General features: G+C 42.4%; 1 protein-coding gene across 3 annotated transcripts in view; it reads right to left on the reverse strand.

The window, feature by feature from the left end:
- CHN2 (chimerin 2) overlaps nt 1–21,341 on the reverse strand; it is a 156,377-nt gene that overhangs the window by 19,067 nt on the left and 115,969 nt on the right. For all 3 annotated transcript variants that reach the window (XM_035129608.3, XM_035129606.3, XM_088654062.1), the window contains one exon: nt 7,204–7,281. In XM_035129608.3, the coding sequence (XP_034985499.2) occupies nt 7,204–7,281 (78 nt within the window). The remainder of the gene's footprint in view (nt 1–7,203; nt 7,282–21,341) is intronic.

The following is a 21,341-nucleotide window of genomic DNA, read 5'->3' on the forward strand; positions in this document are numbered from 1 at the left end:
ATTCAAAAATGGTAGAATGGAAAACTGTGTATTTCATGTGGTGGCTGCAACATGTAGAAATCTATCTTTTACTTGCTTAAAATGGTTGTGATCTGGACCATATGGGCAGAGGTTTTCCACCTTTCTATGAAGCCCATTTACTGGCATTCTCTTCCATGCGTACCAAAGACTTATTTCTCAGGGAAAAAATAAGGGATGCCTCTGAGCCCAGGCTCTCTGGGTGGCAGCACTGTGTGTTTCAGATTGTGGTACCAGGCTGCGGATTGGACTGAAAACTCTTTTAGTAAAAGAAACAATTCGCTGAATTGTAGAGGACCTTTTGAAGCAGCCCATTAAAGACAAAACAAAAGGGCAAGGTTCTCAAAACCCTGCATCCGTTCATCACGCATTAGAACAAGAATCTGGTAATTTCTTCCTGCTTCCTAGCAGCGTACATTCTTCCTGCTTGACTTCCAGGAGGGCTTTCTGGCATCCAACTGAGGACAATGTTTGGACCAAATCTAAAAAGGGTGTAACCAATGTATGAAAGGATCCTGACACATTTCAAACCTTAAGTTCCATCTCAGGAAAGTAATATTTGTGCAGAGACAGATTTGCTTCCTTGGCATGTGAACACTAAACAAGAAACTCTTTTCTTAAGAGTCTCCGTGACCAGACAATAGGGTCATCTTTGTAGAAAAAAAAACATTCCCTTTGGGGAATAGCTATAGAACAAAAATGCACTGAGATTCCTCCATAAATATTGGTTTGGACCATTTTGATTTTTCTCATGGTTCTGCTCTATTGGTGCCACCCTTCTCTGTTGTTTCAGGATATCATTGATAATTTATGTAAGTTTCATCTAATTTTCAATATTTAATTAGTTATAATGGAACATAATTAGAATGTAACTGCTGCATGAACCTTTGTATAACTAACACACATCCCAATCACCAAGCAAAAGGGATCATTGACTCAAAAGGAATAACGAGAGGTTTGTGTAGACGCTGTAGGCAATTACAGACTTTTGCATGTTTGAGTTAACTACAGGCACAGGCAAACTATTTTTGTCTCCTTCTCCGCTCCAAGTTAAATAAGTAAACTTGTTTTGTGGAGACCACAAAAATCTAAACAGATCCCTATTGAAAGAAAAAGACAGTATGTGCCATTTTGCTACCAATCTCCATACAAGCCATGACAATGAACAGCGTAAGATAGATGAAAAGACTATTTTACAAAAAAAATACTAGTCTCAAATCCTGCATTAATGAAGCAAATGAACACAGAAATCTTTTGAAATCTGAAAGATGGTCATGATGTACAAAATTTTGAGACCAGTTTCTCCCAGATGATCCAGAGTTGGTTCAGCCAGCGTGGCCTTTACACATGAGTCTTATCATGATCTGGAAGTCTGAAGCAGCTCGAGTAATGTAGGCGTATCAGAGGTAGGGATCAAAGATGATACCAGTATTGTAGTTGCCTATTTTGACACTTTTCAGAGAAATGTAATGTATAATTAGTTTGAAGTTCGGCAAGTGTTAGAAATGTATCTCTTTTGGAGAGAGAGAGAAAATCTAGTGAATAAAAGAGATGCCATCTGCGCCCCAGTCCTATAATGAAATTCCCATCCAATATTTATTTCAGGATTGCTCACATGCCATAAATGTTCAATAAAGTTTAAATCTGTAATGATGTGCTACTAAGAAGTTCCTTCCAAGCCCTTCCAATCATGTGTGTAGCTGATGAAAATATACTTGGATAGTTAGGGAAAACAGAGCGAAATGCTACTCATTTTTTGCAAAGGTGAAAGCTATGTTTGTTCAATTTTTGCACTGTCCGCTAAAAAGACATCGGGGTTGTTATCCAAATTTAGTGGAGTTAAATATGCTGTTCGATTGACCCATTCAATCTACAGATATGGGTCCAAGATGAGAGGAGGATATGGGAAGAGTGGGAATTTTTTTTTGTTCAGCACCACAACGACCCATTACATGTGTAATGCTAAGTCAAACCATGAATAAGCAAACTTATGGGCTCCCAGAGAGATCACATGTGCTTCGCTCCCCTTTCCGTCATTCTGCTGCTCTGCTGTGTTGAGCTAAGCAGTGGTTTGGCTTAGTGTGTCTTCCAAACCCAGGCTAGTGGTTTAGACCTACCAGGCAAACCACAAGCTGGAAAAACGATGAGGCGAATCTTGGTTGCATGGTTTGTCTTGGAGAGCTAAACCCAAGGCCTTGGGTTTGGAAGGCACACAAAGTCAAACCATGGCTCAGCAAACCATGGCTCAGCAGCAGAACAACTGGAGCCAGGAGCAAAGCAGTTTCAGTCTTTTCATTAGGAGCCTTCACATTTGCACGTTCATGCTAAGCCGGGAATTAGTTTAGGGTTATGTGCAGATGAGGTCAGTGAAAGTACTAACCAAAATGTTTATGGAAGTTAAATGCATTTGAGTTCATTATTAAAACAGTAGTTTCCTAATCTCCTTAAGCTGCTCTACACTGGTGACAGGGATATTTTAGGTCTGCTTGTGACATCACACAGGACAGTAATTTTGCTGGAGATCATTTAGCTAACCGCAGCTGATTATTTTAGAAAAGCGGGGGTGCTCATGAGAGTCTCCCCCTCCCTTCTTGGTGCTATTGCTGCACACAAGCCCTGTGGTGCTTCCCTGTCTAATAGTTTCTGCCACCACCCCTTTTTTCTAAGGTCGCTTTCAGCCCCAGAAAAGGGGCAAACTGTGGATGCCCAATTAACTATTAGATCTGGGAAGATCTAGCCTGGAGATGGTGCGTGGGGACAAAGCTGCAAGGGCAGCCCAGCTTTTAAATACCCTTTCATGGCCCCTGGTTCTTTCTGACCAATGAAACCCACATTTGGGTATGCCACATTTTCCAGGCAGAAATCCTAACTACCCTTGTGCATTTGAATAGAACTAGCAGGAGATACATGACTGCATGGCTTAGAGCAGGCATAGGCAAATTCCAGCCCTCCAGATGTTTTGAGACTACAATTCCCATCATCCCTGACCACTGGTCCTGTTAGCTAGGGATGGTGGAAATTGTAGAATTGTACGTTTCCGAACACAATTCAAAGTGTTGGTGCTGACCTTTAAAGCCCTAAACGGCCTCAGTCCAGTATACCTGAAGGAGTATCTCCATCCCCATCGTTCTGCCCGGACACTGAGGTCCAGCGCTGAGGGCCTTCTGGCAGTTCCCTCACTGCGAGAAGCAAAGCTACAGGGAACCAGGCAGAGGGCCTTCTCGGTAGTGGCACCCGCCCTGTGGAACACCCTCCCATCAGAGGTTAGAGAGATAAACAACTACCTGACATTTAGAAAATACCTAAAGGCAGCCCTGTTTAGGGAAGTTTTTGATCTGTGATATTTGATGTATTTTAATGTTTGTTGGAAGCCACCCAGAGTGGCAGGGGAAGCCCAGCCAGATGGGTGGGGTATAAATAATAAATTTATTATAATTATAATTATTATTGTTCCAAAACATCTGGAGGGCTGGAGTTTGCCTATGCTTAGAGCAGGGGTAGTCAACCTTTTTCTATCTACCGCCCACTAATGCATCTTCCATGGAGGCTTAATACAGCCACGTTCCCATGGATAGGAAGAATATTAATTCATTCACCTGGGAAGCGACAGGCAGAAGGCTTCTTCCATGTGTGTAGTGTGACCCTGGCTAGATCAGGGTAAATAGGCTTGATATAATAGGGGCTGGTGATCGGTATAGTTTTCAAATGAACCTTTTTATATGGCTGTTACCACAGCTTTTGACCAAAGGGAATGGCCAGAGATTGGGTATTCATGGTGTTAAAATGGCAGCTTTGTCCTTATCTAGAGGTCAGGCGTGGTGTCAGTCATTAGCACCTTAAACTACTGCAATGCCAGAGGTGACAAAACTGGTCCCTACCGGGGACACAGGCTCAGTGTGTGTGTGTGTGTGTGTGTGTGTGTGTGTGTGTAAAAATCACCGTATTAGATTATGGAGTGTATGATGTATACATATGGGGCAATGAAATGCCACTGTCACAGCAAGATCAAACACAAGAGAAGCTTCTTTTCCTTCTTGCACTGTGGCATAAAGTCGATTTTTGTGTGGGTGGAGGGGGAACCGATATAGTTCCTTGCCAAGGGCGCAAGGGATCCTAGATAAGCTTCTGTGCAATGTATTCTAGGTAGGGCTGTCCATGAAGACAGGTTGGAATCTCTAAATGGCCCAAAATGCAGCCACCAGGGGTTTGGCTGGAGCCAGAAGACAAGGGCATCTTACTCCAATCCTTTACCAAGTGAGCACATTACTCATTTGTTTCGAGGCTCAACTTGGAAGTGTTGGCATTGAGCTTTAAAGCCCTCAATGTCCTGGGCACCTGGGCACCTACAGAATTGTCTCCTTCCATATGAATATGCTCAAGAACTCTTATTCCACTACAGAGGTTCTTGCCTGTGTCGTCTTTGTTATCCATGGTGCAATGGGAGGGCAGGGGACAGAGGGCCTTCTCTCTTGGAGCGCCCAGACTGTGGAATAATTTTCCTGGGAAGCGACAACCCATCACTGTCCCCTGACACTTTTATTTCGGCATACTATAATAATAATAATAATAATAATAATAATAATTAATAATAATAATAATAGTAATAGTAATAATAATTTATTATTTATACCCCGCCCATCTGGCTGGGTTTCCCCAGCCACTCTGGGCGACTTACAACAGAAAAATGAAATAAAATAATCTATTAAACATTAAAAGCCTCCCTAAACAGGGCTGCCTTCAGATGTCTTCTAAAAAGCTGGTAGCTATTTTTTTCTTTGACATCTGATGGGAGGGCGTTCCACAGGGTGGGCGCCACCACCGAGAAGGCCCTCTGCCTAGTTCCCTGCAACTTGGCTTCTCGCAACGAGGGAACCACCAGAAGGCCCTCGGTACTGGACCTCAGTGTCCGGGTAGAACGATGGGGGTGGAGACGCTCCTTCAGGTATACTGGACCAAGACCATTTAGGGCTTTAAAGGTCAGCACCAACACTTTGAACTGTGCTCGGAAACGTAATGAGAGTTAATTAAACATTCACTCTCATTTTGATTAAAGCTGCTACTGATTTGTTTTTAAATTGCTGTTTAGTTATACTTGTGATTATGTTGTTTTATTAACTGTGAACTGCCCTGCATGCACTCCTCTTAAAAGGTTGGCTATAAATCATGCTAATAAATAAATAACAAATAAGGCACTTTACTAAAGCATTATACCTTTTTCTTGGCCAGTTGACATTTTCAAAGTACTTCTTAAAACCCACACTGAGATTTTTTTTAAAAAAACAACAACCCAGTTTCAAGTCATGCATTTAAAGTTTTGAAAAGAGAATCATATGATTTACCAGTTAAATTATAGCCCTTTTCAAACAGGAAGCAAGAGGGCAAGCAGAACAGCTAGAGTGAGCAAATAAAAGGTTCTGGGCACACATCCAGTTTTAAATCAAAGACCAAACAAGGGGAATTTTGAAGAGGAAAGAAAGAATGTATAGGTCAACGTGGAAAATATGCCCCAAGTCATGAGAAAATATTTTTCTGGCTAAAGTGAAACCATTTTTCATCTAAAATGATGATTATGGGGAATCTGCAAGCATTAAAGATGCTTTAAACAACAAAGAAGAGCCCCCTTTCCCCCGTTGGAATCGTCCAAAAATATATTTGGGGGATATTTCTAAGATAACCTAGATCTTATTTCTAAGTGTTTTTATATAGTGCATGAAAAGAGAAACCTACATTATAGGAGTTCAAAAACAGTGTAAGTGTACAAAGCATACATACAAGAATTTCCTTTCCCTTTTTTTGCATTGGGAGGTTACAGACTAGCTCATACATTTGAAAAGTACTATTTCCAGCATGCATGACATATGCACTCATCATATGTCTGTGCTCCAGTTTACTCTGCAAGGGCTGCCATCTGTCCCTAGAAGAAGACTGTAGTTTTAACCCTCCCCCACCTGGCAATAGAGCCTTGATTCTCTTTTGTGAATTACCCCTAGCAACTGCTAGATATGGGCTTGTTTATAGATAGTAATAAAAGACAACCTAAACTTCCTAGCAAAGCAACCACCAGAGGAAAACAGAACATGTGCCCAAGGCCGTAGGAATAAAAATCATTGTTCTCCATTCCCAGTAAACATCAAACAGGAGTTTGGAGACTTTTAACTGTGATAGCGGGAGTGTGTCTCAGCCTGGAACAAATGCAGCTCTTCCCACAAAAGAAAAAAAAAAGACATTGAACAAGATGCCGGGAAGCCAAGTTCCTAAAGATGACTCACCTCTTCTATGTACGCATACCCTCTCAAACATTGTCTGAGGGATGGAAAGACTCTCTAGATCTAAACCTATACTATGGAACCTTCCATGTACTTGGAGCTTCAGCTGTCGACAAGCGAGGGCAACATTTCACTCCAAGAATGCTTCCTTGGCACACTGACCCAACAAAAGAGATTAGACAATGCCATCACACCACTCTGGTTAGGTGCTGGGTCTGCTGTAGTCGACTTTGCGGTTGACATGGATGGTTAATGTTAAGAATGAGCTTCATGGGCAAAATTTAAGATTGGGCAAACACATTTTTTTTATCCATTTCAGAGAGAACCTGATGAGAACTGCCACAGAGGAATTGTGAATCCAGTGAGCTGGTTTAAAAGCATAAGGACTGCTGTCCTGAGTCTTGTTCTACCCATGTTTACTTGTAACAGATCCAGCTCTTTCTTATAAGACATAACGGTGTGGTTCCTATACATGTCAGAAAAGACCCACTGAGTTCTCAGGAAATTGTGTATAGGATTGCAGCCTGAGTTACATGTACATACACTTTGGTTTGCCATCCCCATTGCTTTCAATGAGATTTAAGTTAGTTTTGTCAGGAACACAACCCACATTTTTATTCCAGCAAGGTCCAGTGGGCTCGTTTTGAGTATTCACCCTTCCTTCCTTCCTTCCTTCCTTCCTTCCTTCCTTCCTTCCTTCCTTCCTTCCTTCCTTCCTTCCTTCCTTCCTTCCTTCCTTCCCAGGAAGCCCCTTGGTTGTATCACAAGTTTTGTTCTCTTAACGGTTCTTTAGTACTGCTTAAAACCAATCAATATTACCTTTCTAAGAGAGAAATATAGATAAAAAGACACACACAGAACATACTGACAATATAAGCAAAAACACGAGTATAAAAAAAACCACACAAGATGTTCTTACCTTAAAATTGTGTGCTTTTTCATAGTTGAAATGGTTGTCGTTTTGTGTTAATGCCGCTCTTCGGACCAAAGAGGTGATCTGTGAATAGGCAAAGAGTTTGAGAGGTTGCCACAAGAGCGCTCCCTTGACTCCCATTTTAACCCCCAAAGCCACTGCCAGCAGCTCCTGGCGGTTCCTTCCTCGTTTAGATTTGTGAACCACGGCGGCGCAGGCTTTCTCATTTTCAAGCCACAACTCCTCTGCAAACATAGTGCAGCTCGGATCCCAGAGATTCTCCCTGCCTTCTCTTCCTCCTCCTTTCTCAGAGGCCGGGAGGCTGACTGCTGTCAGGTTCGTCCAACTGCTTCTAATGTTGGACAGCAGATTCGAAGCAGCTGCAGCAGCCCACTCTGCCGAGACCTCTGGCATGTGACTTGAATGGGCTGTCTTGTGTGATGGAAGGAGCTTCTGCATCTGAATGAGTAACGGGTCTGCTTTGTGATACTTCTCTTTAAAGCAGACGTGTGCCTGAAACAATAGCCTGGATTCATGCAGCGGAGCAACTCCCCTCCTCCTCCTCCTCCTTGCCTCCGGCAGCAGCCAGAGAAAGAAGTACAGGCAGCCGGGGAAGCTTCACAGATTCACACTAAAACACATTTCAAAGGAGAGATCGCTTCTACTTGGGAGCATCTCCCTCCCTCCTTTCATAAACAACTCCGGGTGCTGCATCCAATTGCACTCAGAGCTGGGGACTTGTGCGCTATTCCAATACAAACACCGGCAGATTAAGCCTTTAAACCCTAGTGATTGTTTAATCTTGCAGGGCTAAAAAATCTCCTCTTTTTCATATCCTGTATAAGTGAAAATCTGGTAGCACTTCAAGGATTAGCGAAGGCTCTTTGCAATGCATTAAATTAATAACGTGTTGGGTTTTTTTTTAGTGCACACTGGCTTTAGAATAAGTGAAGTAATTAAATTATTTCAGTATGCCTGCGGATTACTTTGGTGTAAGGGGCTAGCTACAGATCCAGTCTATAATTTGATTTACCTAGAAAATACCGAGAGTAACAGATTCACTGATGCATTAAGGACTCAACTAGTTCAATACAAGTAGGACAGCAATTTCCCTGTTTTTCTCCTTCGTATGGTTGTTACAGCAGTCATGCTATATGCAATGGGGACCCATATGCAACAAAATGTGTGGCGTGCTCCTGTTTCCCAGGAGGATTCATTCCATTCCATTCTGCCCACCCCCACCCCAAAAGAGGTTGGCCATTGGGCATGCTTAGCCCTCACAGGGCTACTTTTGGCGTTCTTCCTTAAAAAAAATTGTACTAGTCATACCTTGGAAGTCGAACAGAATCCGTTCCGGAAGTCTGTTTGACTTCCAAAACGTTCAGAAACCAAAGAATGGCTTCTGATTGGCTGCAGGAAGCTGTGGAAGCCCCGTTGGGACGTTCAAGTTCCAAAGAACATTAGCAAACCGGAACACACACTTCCGAGTTTGCGGTGTTTGGGAGGAAACATGTCTGAGTACCAAGGTGTTCAGGATCCAAGGTACGACTGTACTGCAAACCTTTGTGCTCCCAAACCTGCTGATTCTTCCCTCTCATGATACCATTTTGGCTACAAAATGATCGGCACATGAAAAATGAGGTCACTGTCAGTTAATATAGCTTTTTTCTTTCCTGATGAGGGCCACATTTCAGTTGGGATTATCTTTTGGGGGCCTCAAGCTGTTCCATGTTAACTAATCTGAATCAAGATTTCCGTTTTCTCCATGGTTTCAAATTGTTCATCTGCAAGCGGGTTTTTTTTGCATCTGTTGCCTTTAAAAATTGGCATCCAATGCCAGGCCTACTGGGATCAGCTTCATTCAGGAGCCCCCAGGTGGAATTTCTCCCTGCCAAAAGTGGGGCTTTCAATTGGCACCAAATTTAAATTCAGTGCCTACAGCAAGCCCCACTTTTGGCAGGGATTTCTGCAGCCCTGGCCCCTTCCTCCTTGCCCAGATGGATGCTGGGGGAGGGGCAGACCACTCTTTCCAGGGGTCTCACCTACTGCAGAGGGCTTCCCAGCTCCTGTTGTTTTGTCCATTTTGGCTTTTCTTCATGGGCTCCTCCCAACCACCTGAAATTTGGTGACCTTGGTAGGCCCCAAATATCTCAAGGAGCACCTTCTCCCATATGATTTCTTCCCAGGTTCTTAAAGAGCTGTCTGTGCTGTCCACCAGACATTTAGGAATGGAGGTCGCAATAACTGTTAATTTTTTTAATGTCCATTGTGGTTATTTATTTATTTATTACTGTTAAACCTGCTGACACTGTATAATATTGGGGCCTTAGAGCCATTTCACAGACACTCTACTGCTTATCCCTAATCCTCAAAACCCTTTGAGAGAAACCCTTGTTTTAATTTACAAACATAAAAGCAAAGAACAAACGTATAACGACTTGGAGCATGTGAATGATCATGGCCTGATTTGAAAACATGGACAACCACAATCAGATCTGGTGGTGCAATTTTCTATAGAGTGTTATTTACTTGTAACATTCTGCAAGTTCAGTAAATGCTTTTCAGACACGCATGCATAGCTGAATCTATTTATTCCTTCAGGTAGATCACAGTGTTCTTTCCCAGCTCTCTCGTCTCCCCTTTAAATAATTTCTGCAAGTTTCTTTGCTGCAATATCCACTGAGCCCTGTTGCAAAATAAATCACATTTCCCAGCTGATAAAGGCAGCTGACTGCTGCTATTAAGCAGGGAGTTTCAAACACAGCACACAGATACGGGTCTCCCCAGGGCCTGATGTTTTGGTGCTATTCTGTGACTCATCATCATCATGCCATTAGTGTATCAACTCCGTTGGCAGCTCAGCAATCAGAACAGCAAGCCCTAAACAATCTTCTCTTCCTGCACTTATGGATCAGCCTTTAATCAGACGGTAAGTGTTTTAGAACAGACTGTGCTGTTTAATGGCTGAAAACTCAACCTCCCCAACTGTCTCACAACATCAAGCTAGCACCGAATAGGAGATAGATGCTTCTGTTGTTTACATCTAAGAGGATAACCACATTATGTACATCTGTAAGTTGTATACTCTAGAGGGGCCGAGTTAAATGGATGACGTGGACGTAAAAAAAACCCCTTTTGTTTGAAATACTTATATCATTTTCAGTCATTGTCTATATTTTCTAGAAGCCCTTCAGTCAGAATGATATGGCATTATACTGTATTATATTACCAACTTTATTTAAAGTGCTAAGCACCTCTTTGAATTCTTGGCATAGATACATCTTGCTATGTAATTGGTATTATTTTTAGTGGCAATGAACCCAAGCCATGAGAGGTCAATTTTATAGAAATCCCATGGCATTTGTATTATTGATGAAAATCCTATTACATAAGGAACATCATTATATAATACATCAGATACGGTGTTCGGAACTACAGATTATGCCAACAATCCTGAACATCTTTTTAGAATACTTATTAACAGTGTCATCTTAGGGACAAATTTCCAGAAATGAGATAAAATTGCAACCTCTTTTGTAGCATTGTTAAAACATGTGCCAATAAAGGAGGGAGAATTCAGCCGTGTGACTCTGATAACAGAGGGTAGGCTGGCATTTGCTACACATATTATACCTGAAACTCCATTCATTCATGTAGGTTCCTTTGTCAATCATATTGTGTTATTTGTCAGGGTTCCTACAAAGGGTGTCTACAGATATAATAAATGTTCCTTTAATGGGCTAAATTGCATGAAAGAACAGTGGAATTCTTGCCACATATGTGTTGTACGTTCATGTATACAGGGTCTTAGTAACTTTAGAAAACCAGGCTTCATAAATAAAAACGTAAGAGAAATTAACTGGTTCTTTTATCGCGATAATAACTTGAAACTCTCAATATGATTTCAATCTGATTTTTCCACAATCCAGCTAAAATTAAATAGCTGGCACCACAACGATGAACCTATTTGTCTGGATCTGTCTTTAATTTGTATAAGAACTGGTGTTCCCAGATGATGATGATGATTTATTATCTATAGCCTGCCCATCTGGCTGGGTTTCCCTAGCCACTCTGGGCGGCTCCAAACAGAGTATTAAAAATGTAATAAAACACCAAACATTAAAAACTTCCCTAAACAGGGTTGCCTTCAGATGTCTTCTAAAAGTCAGATAGTTGTTTATTTCCTTGACATTTGACAGGAGCCACTACCGAGAAGGCCCTCTGCCTGGTTCCCGACACCTCACATCTCACAGTGAGGGAGTTCAATGGGGTGCAGATCAACATTCCATTGCAGATGTGCCCCCAGATGTGCATCTTCATCCACATCGGCTGTGTGTACGGAAGTCTATTTCTGCACAGGAATCTGCTTTGCTCAGGTGGACCAATTGACACGAGATGCCTCTCCACTGATTTCAGTGGAGCTTATTTTGAAGTCAGCATGCTTAGAATTCCAGTTTAATCCAAGAACCTCAGCTCAGCCTTCTAATACGAAGTATATTTGCTACTAAGTTTAACATGCCTCTTACGTGACAGCTGAGGCCGTTTTTGAGCTTGAAACAAATGTCTGAAGTGTTTTTAAGAAACGGATGCCAAAGATAGAATGCACCTATATAGAGAGCATATCTACAACATCCGTCAACTAGACACACTTGACAGCAAATTTCCAGCTGAAGTTCAAATAATTGTTATTAAAGAGGAATCTAAATAAAAGGAAGTATATAGTTGCCCTTGCCTCTTCTACTTCTCTGACTGCTGAAACTGAAGGGACATGTCTTTTTAAAACACACCAAACACACACACACCTCTTTTTTATAATAAACCAGCCAGTTCTTAAAGGGCAAGACCACAGTGTTGCTCTGATACAACATATCCTTATCTGCAAGAGAGCATCAAAAACACAGTGCCTGTCAATATAAGGTGACCATCCTTCATTTTAATTGGGTATGTAACTTCCTATGCTTGGTTATTTGTGTGTCTGGAGCTGCCCCTTTCATTGGAATGAATCAGAAAGTTCATGAGTGGGAGCTTGGTATGTACATCTGAACACCCCTAAATCACTGATTTGTGTGGCTGGGCTTTATCCCCCCCCCCTGTTACAGACTAATACAGCTATTCTTTTTTGCAGATGGGTACAGTGACCTTCACATGCATGCCCAGCAGCGTAGGAGCTTCTCAGGAATGTTGCAATCCCTCACTGCAGGGGTGTGTGTGAATAACATGATCAAGTGAGTGGGACCAACAGAGAGAATTATGAGTTAGCACCCTGAATGGTCTGCAGATTCCACATGAAAGACCTTTTTTTAAAAAAAACAACACAACAATCTGGTGGCTGCTCCTTGTTAGGATTCTACCTATCCTTAGCTGCTACAGCAAGGACTATTAGGTTTGGTGTAAATCACATGAGTGTCTGAGAGAGTGTGAGAATGGAAGTCTATCTTATCTCTTCCGCATAAGTATTGTTATTGTATCATACCTGCCAAGTCTCCCGCTGAAAAATGCGGGATGAGCAGTGGCGCGGCACCGGAAGTTGCGTAGAAGCAACTTCCGGGGCTGCTCTGACCATGTGTGGGCACCGGAAATAGGGCAGAGCGGCACCGGAAGTCGCTTCTATGCATGCCTGGTGGCCATCTTGGTGGTGGCCGCATGGCGGCGGCTGTCACCAAGATGGCCACCGCCATGTGGCCACCACCAAGATGGCCGCCGGGCATGCATAGAAGCGACTTCCGGTGCCGCTCTGCCCTATTTCCGGTGCCCACATATGGTCAGAGCAGCACCCAAAATGGATGCTCCGTGGCAGGTAGGAAATCTGGGGGATTTCCGGGATTTTTCTCCATTCGGGAGAACAGTGGGAAACAGATTAAAATCCGTGGGTTTCCCGCGAAAAATGGGATACTTGGCAGGTAAGTATTGTATGTGTTAGTTTCACTTCTGTAGTCTTGTTCGGAGAACACAGGCGTGATTATGGAGTCTCTGTATATAGACTGTAAATAAAGTAGCTTAGAACTACAGATGAGTCGTTCTTCTTGCTGCATCATGCTGGAAGACATGCGTGCAGTCACAAGTTGACTGCAGCAGCAGCAACAAACCACGAGCAACAAGGACCAAACCTATGACTGAACACATATAAATGGGGTCAGGGTTGTGCCAACTGCCCGAATCACGCTACTTATATTTTTCATAACTTCTGAACGGTATCTACATATATGCAAACTGTACACACTATTAGGGACCCTGCCTTATATTTATTTTTTGCAATCTCTGATCTCGAGAAAACTACACAAAGTCATGCTGAGTGCACAGATTCACTGTAGATCCAGTGGGTACAATCCAATTTACCTAAGTATATTCAGTAGGCCTACTTATAACTGCTCTGATAGTGGCTTTGCAAATGCTTGCTGCACATTACTTTTTCTTCGTAGGGTTCATGGCTGTGTTCCCTTTCTCCAATGTGAGATGTCAGAGTAGGAGAAAACAGTACCCACTGTGACAACTCTTCCCACAAATACAACTTGAATACAACTGAATATGGTCGTGACTGGCAGAATAATCCAAACCCTCTTGGCCATTGTAGGGAGGCAGGGTTAGGATTACAGCCTTAGGCATCAAACAGAGGCTGGATCTACTCTGATCTGTAAAAACGCTATTAAAGGCTATTAAAAAAAAGTTATATAGCTCTCAATGCAATTTCCCATTGCCAAAGGATCGCTCCTACAGCACCCTCTGGTGTCACGTTTTCATAACACATTTTAAACATTATAACCGGCCAGTGTAGATTTGGCCCAAATTTAGGCTCCACCCACATGATACATTTAAAGCAGTATCATGCCACTTTAAGCACTCATAGAAAAGAATAGATAAGAATCTTGTTCTTGTAAGTAATTTTGAATCAGAGTAGTGCCTTTGAAACCAGATTTCTGTATAAGTAAGACTGCCAATTCTGTGAGTAGCTACCCAAAATATTTTGCTATAGTGGGTAACAGACACTGTGGAGGAGTAATCCTGTCTTGTCATTCTGTCTTTCCCTAATATCAGTTGACTGTCTTTCTCCCTCACTTTGTTTTTCCTTTGTGTTGGTCCAAAGAAAAATAGGTATAAAAAGGAGAATTTCCTCGGGAGAATTCCCAAGATCCAAGTATGAGGTCAACACTTTTTGGTGAGAGAACCCCAGCAGAGATTTAAAACCACAAAATATGCAGCAGTGTAAAGCGTGGAAATAAAGGCTGTTAGACCTCTAAAATGTGCCCTTTCAAGCGAGTTCCAAAATTGTCGCCTCTTCCCCTAGCATAGAATAAGACCACAAGTTCAGTATATTAAAATTCGTTAGTTACAAACTCTCCCAACATAATATGTGGGTTTTCTCTGTTGAATTCTGCAATTTATGATAAATTCAGGATCAGTAGGTGGATATTTCATACACAGGACCAATTGATGTGAATTTGTTTATTTTAAATCCGTTTTTCGTATTCACTGTCAGGATGGTTATAGGGTAGGAATGTGGAAGATACCTTCACAGCTTACTGTCACAGCTTTTTAGCAGGCATTCAAATTCAAATGAAAAGGTCTTTACTTACAAGTCACTTGTTAGTCTAAAGACCATGCAAACCAACCCCACTTTTCATCCAGGCCGTGTTCTCTCTGTGTTAATTAAACTACACTACATCTGAAGATCCACACAGATTAATTCACATTCTCCGGGCAATATTGTTCCATATGAAGAGAACAGGGATAAACAAAAGGCTTCTAACTAGTTTGGGAAATAATGAGAAAAAAGAATGCATGGTCAAGTAAGTCATACCGCTTCTTACAAGGGCAAGTTTGGGAGGGATTCCAAGGAGGAAGGAAATGGTTCCTGGAGTGTGACAAAAAGGGTGCATTTGTACATCCTATTAATTATTTGAGAACTGCTGTTTGCTGCACAATCCTACGCATGTCTACTAGAAAATAAGTCCATTGAGCTCGGCGGGACTTAATTCCAGGTAGATTGTGCATTGGAATGCAGCCATTAACTGCGTAAAAGTGCAATGTGAGAAATCATAACGGTCATTTCTGGCAAACACCCACAAACTAGAGGCTTATTAGGGAGATAAGAGGCAGCGACCTTAGCCAGAACTGAGCAGAGGCAGAAGTATTGTGATCGTCATCAGAATCCTTGGATCCCAAACATGACTCAACACTGATGGAAATCCCCCAACCCCCAACCCAGCTTGCAAACCCACATCTCTTCTCATCTATTAGGATACAAGAAAAAAATAATTCCAAGATTTTTATGGAAACAAAATAAAATTTACGTCGCAGAGACACTTAGGTGCTGTTTAAAACCTCATTCTAAAACATGTTATGATTTCATTAGTAATAAAAATCTGGAATGTAGTTAAATGTGTCATCCTAATTGTTTCAAGGCCTGTGTGATCAAACCACGTTTCGTAATACACCCCCCCCCCCGAGACTAAAAGGCACCAGAGCAATTTGCCAACCCCCGTCCCCCAACTATTTTATAGATCAAAAGCTAATTCTCATTCCTCTTTCCCAAGCAGTATAATACCCCCAGAGGTTTTTGCTATCTGACTGTTACACGTGCCTTTAAAATAGCAGGCTGCTTCAATTCCAGTTCAATTTTAAATGTACATTTCTTCAGCCGAGATTCACTTACTCTCTTTTTCTTTTTCACTTTCTCGCCCTTTCTTAGGAATCATGAACTGGTAGCTCAGAGTCATATCAAGACCTTAGACTTAGAGCAATTTCCCAAACTTGGGGCTCCAGCTGTTTTTGGACTACAAATCCCATCATCCCTAGTTATCAGGACCAGTGGTCAGGGATGATGGGAATTGTAGTCCCAAAAAAGAGCTGGAGACCCAAGTCTGGGAAGTCTGACTGGGTATGGGGGCAGCTTCCTATGTTCCAAAAGCAACGTATCGCTTTGGATACTGTGTGGTGAAGCTTCCTTCAAGATGAGCCACAAATCAGCAGTCTTGCTATGTACTCCTTTCAAACCATGCATACCAAAGTTAATGCTGGTGTTCATGTTGAGAGCGTATAACATCCAGTCCCTTTGGGATTATGACCAAATGAGGAGGGCGATAGTTTCTCAGAGACATTTCCCAGAAATCATAGAACCAGACATAAATAGCAGTTATGTTCTGAGCCACCAACCGCTGACCTCTAAAAGTATTGTATAAGCAACTTCAGGCAGAGCTGCCAGAATGAAAAGCTCGTTGTGGCATTCTCTAGAACGAAAAACACATATTCCCATGATCCTCTCTGCCACTCCCTGGCAAGCAAGCAAAGTAGCACAAGGTGAGTGAATTTTAAGGTTACCTGCTAAATCAAGGGCTAAACTAATTGCTGAATTTAAATTTGCAATGCTCTACAATGAATAACCTCCTATTATAAACAGACATAGGATATCACATGATCCACAGGCCTATGATGATTTTTTAAAAAATGTGTCTTGAGATAGTCCCTCTCACTAACTCTCTTTTCTCAGAATCAGGTTGCGTTTTTTTAAAATAGCTTTTTTGTGCCAGTTTCAAAGAAGTTTGAAAAAATACAACAGCATGGCTACCTGTAGCTTAAAATAAAAGACATACGTTCCCCAGAAACTACCCTCCACTTTTTTTTTTCAAACCCTGTGTTTTATGCAGAGTGCCTTGAAAAACACAAATATATAGGAGTGTTCGCTTCCTCTCCGCCAAATGGATAAATCTGCTCTAGGAAAATTTGTTGTGATGAAACAAATACATATGAAATTACAGTCAAACCTCGGTTTACGCCTACCTCGGCGAGCGACCGCTTCGGCGAGCGACCGCTGCGGACCCGGAAGTGTTTACATCCGGGTTCCGTGGCGCAGATGCGCAGACGCGATCCGCACAGCTCGTGCATGTGCAGAAGTGATCTGTGCAGTGTGTGCGCACGCAGAAGTTCTCTATCGACGCTTCGTGCATGCGCAGAAGCGTGCCTTCGGCGAGCGATCGCTTCGGCGAGCAACTGCCTCCACGGAACGGATTGCGGTCGTAAACCGAGGTACCACTGTAATGTGAAATTTTGACCAAGCTTTCCTTTGATCTACATGCACCAACCACATACACCTGTTTTTATCCAAAGGAACATGTTTACTAGGTGATTTTCCTAGGTGATTAAAAGCAAACTCTTTCAGTTTTTCACAGACTAGGGACTTACTTGTAAGACCCCCATTTTTGTAAGAAGCACCATTACCTGAGATTACAGGTTAGTGAAGGCCAGGGGCGGCCCATCCTGTTTTGCCACCTGAGGAGAAATGGGAAGGTGCTGCCGCCGCCCCCCCCCCTTGCTGCCTCTGCCACAGCCTCACTTATTGAGGTTGCATGGCCTCTCAGTTTCTGGGTTCTGTAGAGAGATTATGGGAGCCCGGCAAGATTGTGTTCTGTGCAATTTCACGGAGCTCTCGTCAGAAGCCAAAACAACCACTTCTCCTCGCTTTGGTGGCCATGTGTCTGCAGAGGCACCCCTTGAATTCTGCCACCTTAGGCACCTGCCTCAGTCTGCCATGAGGCCCTGGAGAAAGCTCTGCTCTGCCAGCTGTATGCTCCATCCATTTGTTCTACATTGGTTAAAAAGGCAATATGGTGTGTGGTATAGTTGAAAGTCCCCTTCTCCTTGTGCCCTCCAACTTTCCCAACATCAGGGTCTTTTCCAGGGAGTCTTCTCTTCTCATGAGGTGGCCAAAGTATTGGAGCCTCAGCTTCAGGATCTGTCCTTCCAGTGAGCACTCAGGGCTGATTTCCTTCAGAATGGATAGGCACAGGGAGAAGGGGACGACAGAGGACGAGATGGTTGGACAGCGTTCTCGAAGCTATTAACATGAGTCTGACCAAACTGCGGGAGGCAGTGGAAGACAGGAGTGCCTGGTGTGCTCTGGTCCATGGGGTCACAAAGAGTCGGACACGACTAAACAACAACAACAACAATAGTTGAAAGTCTATAGTTGAACGGCCCTACAATATGCTCTCACCACTTCAGGAGCTGGAAAGTCTGAAATGTGAGACATTATATAACTATGCTTTTGTGCTTATATGCATACATTACATTGATGTGCACATCAGACACCCCACAATACCCCCAGAAACTGAAGTTCTGGGGACCTGTGGCTCTTCCATCAGTCCCAACCAGCATACAGTAGGAAGCCAAGGAGGCAGGCAGTTCAGAGAGATAAGGGGTGTATGTGAATTTCTCGTACAGATTTGCAATAAGCAGTCATTGTTTTAAAACAACAAAAACTGTAGCTCTCTAAAACATACTTTCACTGGGTTTATAACTGCGTGCAAGTATACAACCCATTTGAAAGCTAAATGTAGTAATTAAATAAAAGCCATTTTGGCAAGATAAATTTGGCATATAATTCTTCACTGTCCATTATTAGATAGAGGACTCTTTAATAATATTTGTAATGGCGTACTCTATTTTTCAGTCCTGCCTTGGAGCTAAGACATGGTACATTTGGAATGAGTGACTGTGGGCATAGCTACCCTGCACCAGGCCCTATTAGACCACAGAGTGAATATATAAACACTACAGCATGGTAATAGCTTTATTAAGACCAATCAAAATACCACAAAGTCACGAGCAAAATTCTCCAGATCTGGGAAACACTTTCCTTATCACCGTACAGCTTGTGGGCTTCCAGCAAATCTGATAAATAAGGATTCTGTCCTGCAACTCCCCTCTACTTTAGTCTGCAAACTACCCTCTACTTCAGTGCTCTGGTGTCATGGAACATTCACAAATATTTGAACTGCTCACAGGGAAGCGATGTGTATCAAATGATGCAACTGCTCTGAAAGAAGTGAACTACGAAAAAGGCTTTTTTAAAAAAAGGAGCCAGGAGCTTGAAGGAATGATTAATGCAAGTACGAAGAATATTAAGAAAGAGTGGGGTGGGGGTGGAGTGGGGAGGAAAGGAAACAGAATTGCAGAAAGGGTGGAGGAAGTGGGGCTACAAAATAACTAATAAACATCTCAGGATTTCTAAGCAGGAAAGAACAGTAGCATTCCTTGGAGATGAATGGATCTATGGAAATAAGGGGTTCCAGGGCAAGAAGGCATGGAAGAGGATGACTGAATTAGTATTTGAAATGAGCAACCAACTCTAGCTGTGGGGCTGCAGTTACAGTAAAACATGAGAAGACCTGCATACGTCCTCATTTTTTCAAAAATAAAAATAAAAATTGGGGGGGGGATTCTTGTATCAGAAGCCCCAGAAGTATAGATATGCTTGAAACATTAAGAACTGTTTGTAAAAAGCAGCACTACGTGTGGGGATTCGAACCGCCGACCTTCTGATCGGCAAGCCCTAGGCTCTGTGGTTTAACCCACAGCACCACCTGCGTCCCTAGGTGTGCTACAAAGCAGTAGCTTAAAACAAATCTTCATGCACGCTCTCAGTTTATAATCTATTTAGGCATGTTCAGTGTGCCATTCATTCATTAGATTCAGGCTCTGAGCCTGGTTTCGTGTTAGTATGGACATAAATAATAAGCAGGATTTATTTATTTATTCAGGTTTATTTATTTAGGAATCAGAATTGATGGTTTTAAATTTGATGCAGCACGTATCTTAAAAACACCACGATGCCCTGATCTTTAACATTTGTTCAGCACATCTGCTTTTGACGCACCTGCGTAAAATAATGGCAGTGCTTAAGATTCCATAAATCGTTCCAACCCATATTACGACTGCTATTCTAAGAGGAGTAGGAAGTCTTAGGAAGTGGTGGGTGGTTTAATACACTTTTATTAATATAGTTTATTCAACTTGTATAGTTTTCCCATAAGGGTGGGTCCCTCCTGGTTGCTAAGAGAAATGTACGGAAAGCAACACAGATGCCGACTGTGTTCCTATGCTCCACAGCATCAGGTGTCAGCTGACCCTGAGTATCCTTTACAGCTTCCAGCAACCTCCTGCCTGCTACCTCTGGTACGAAGTGGGGTCCTTTGTTATCAATGGCACAACACGCGCAGCTGCTTCAGTGATTGTTCAAAGAGGGACAGATGGCAGCTCTCAATACAAAAACGGGATTTAAAAGAGAAATGTGTGGGTGGGGTGAGAGTGATAGCACTACTTTGCTTGGAATTTATTTTGCTAGATTTACGGAACTAGCAGCAGTGTTAAGAACAACAACAGCCAACGTTGGTGCGGCAGCTTTCCAAAGTCGGTTGTGTGAAGTTGCTTGCTCTATCTTGCAATATCTAAGCAAGCGCTTTACTCTTCTGCTGAAATCCACAAGTATTTAACTTGCTTAGATCTGAAAACAACATGTAAAGAACGACAAAGCATATAAAAGTCCCACTAAACCAGTTCATTCATAAAGTCCCAAATATGAGCTGTTTCTCATCCACATTTTGCCTCTGTGTAGATCATGCCGGCACTAATTCCTACCTGCTGGACCATCAGGCTGAACGCCACTGCATGTTCAAGGATCGCATCACTGAAAACAGGGGTCATGGGTTCTGAACACAGGCAAGCAAAACGTTATTGGAAGGTCCCCTTTTTTAGCCCCCCTTTTATTATACCTTAGGGATAAATTTCTATTAGTTCAGAAGGTGGGTGTCAGAATTCTACATCTTAATCTGATATATCTGCATGAGCTACACAGGAAAGGATCAACAAGGGCAGCCTAGTTTTCAACATGCTATGCAGTAAAAGTCTAAATATTACATATCTGCTATACAATGAAAGATTAGAACAAGATGTAAATAGTAGGAGCGTGCCTCGGATTTGGACAAATCTGAATTCCCAGGCAAAACAGGGTGCTTTGAAATGATTTCTTCCTCCTCTTTTTGCCTTTTAAGAAGAGAAATGGGATTACTACAAGGTGGCCTGAACGAATGGGGAGGGGAGGCTGAAGTGCTCCAGTGTCTCAGTCATCAAAAAATGTTGAAGACAAGTGTCTGCTAAAACCAAAAGTTATGTGTCTAAGCTTATCACAAGAATGTAGTAGGAAGAAAGAGCAAGCACCAGATTTTGGGAAAATGCAGAACTTTGTAATGGTTAATAGGTAAAGCTTATAAACCGAGGAAATAGTTTATCCAGAAAATCATCCCTTTTAGTTCTTCCTACCCCCAAATCAAGTTTAAAGATCTACTTGTCTGCAAGCGAGCAGACAAATCTTT

The sequence above is a fragment of the Zootoca vivipara genome, chromosome 11, assembly GCF_965207765.1.
Source record: "Zootoca vivipara chromosome 11, rZooViv2.hap1.1, whole genome shotgun sequence".
NCBI lineage: Eukaryota > Metazoa > Chordata > Lepidosauria > Squamata > Lacertidae > Zootoca > Zootoca vivipara.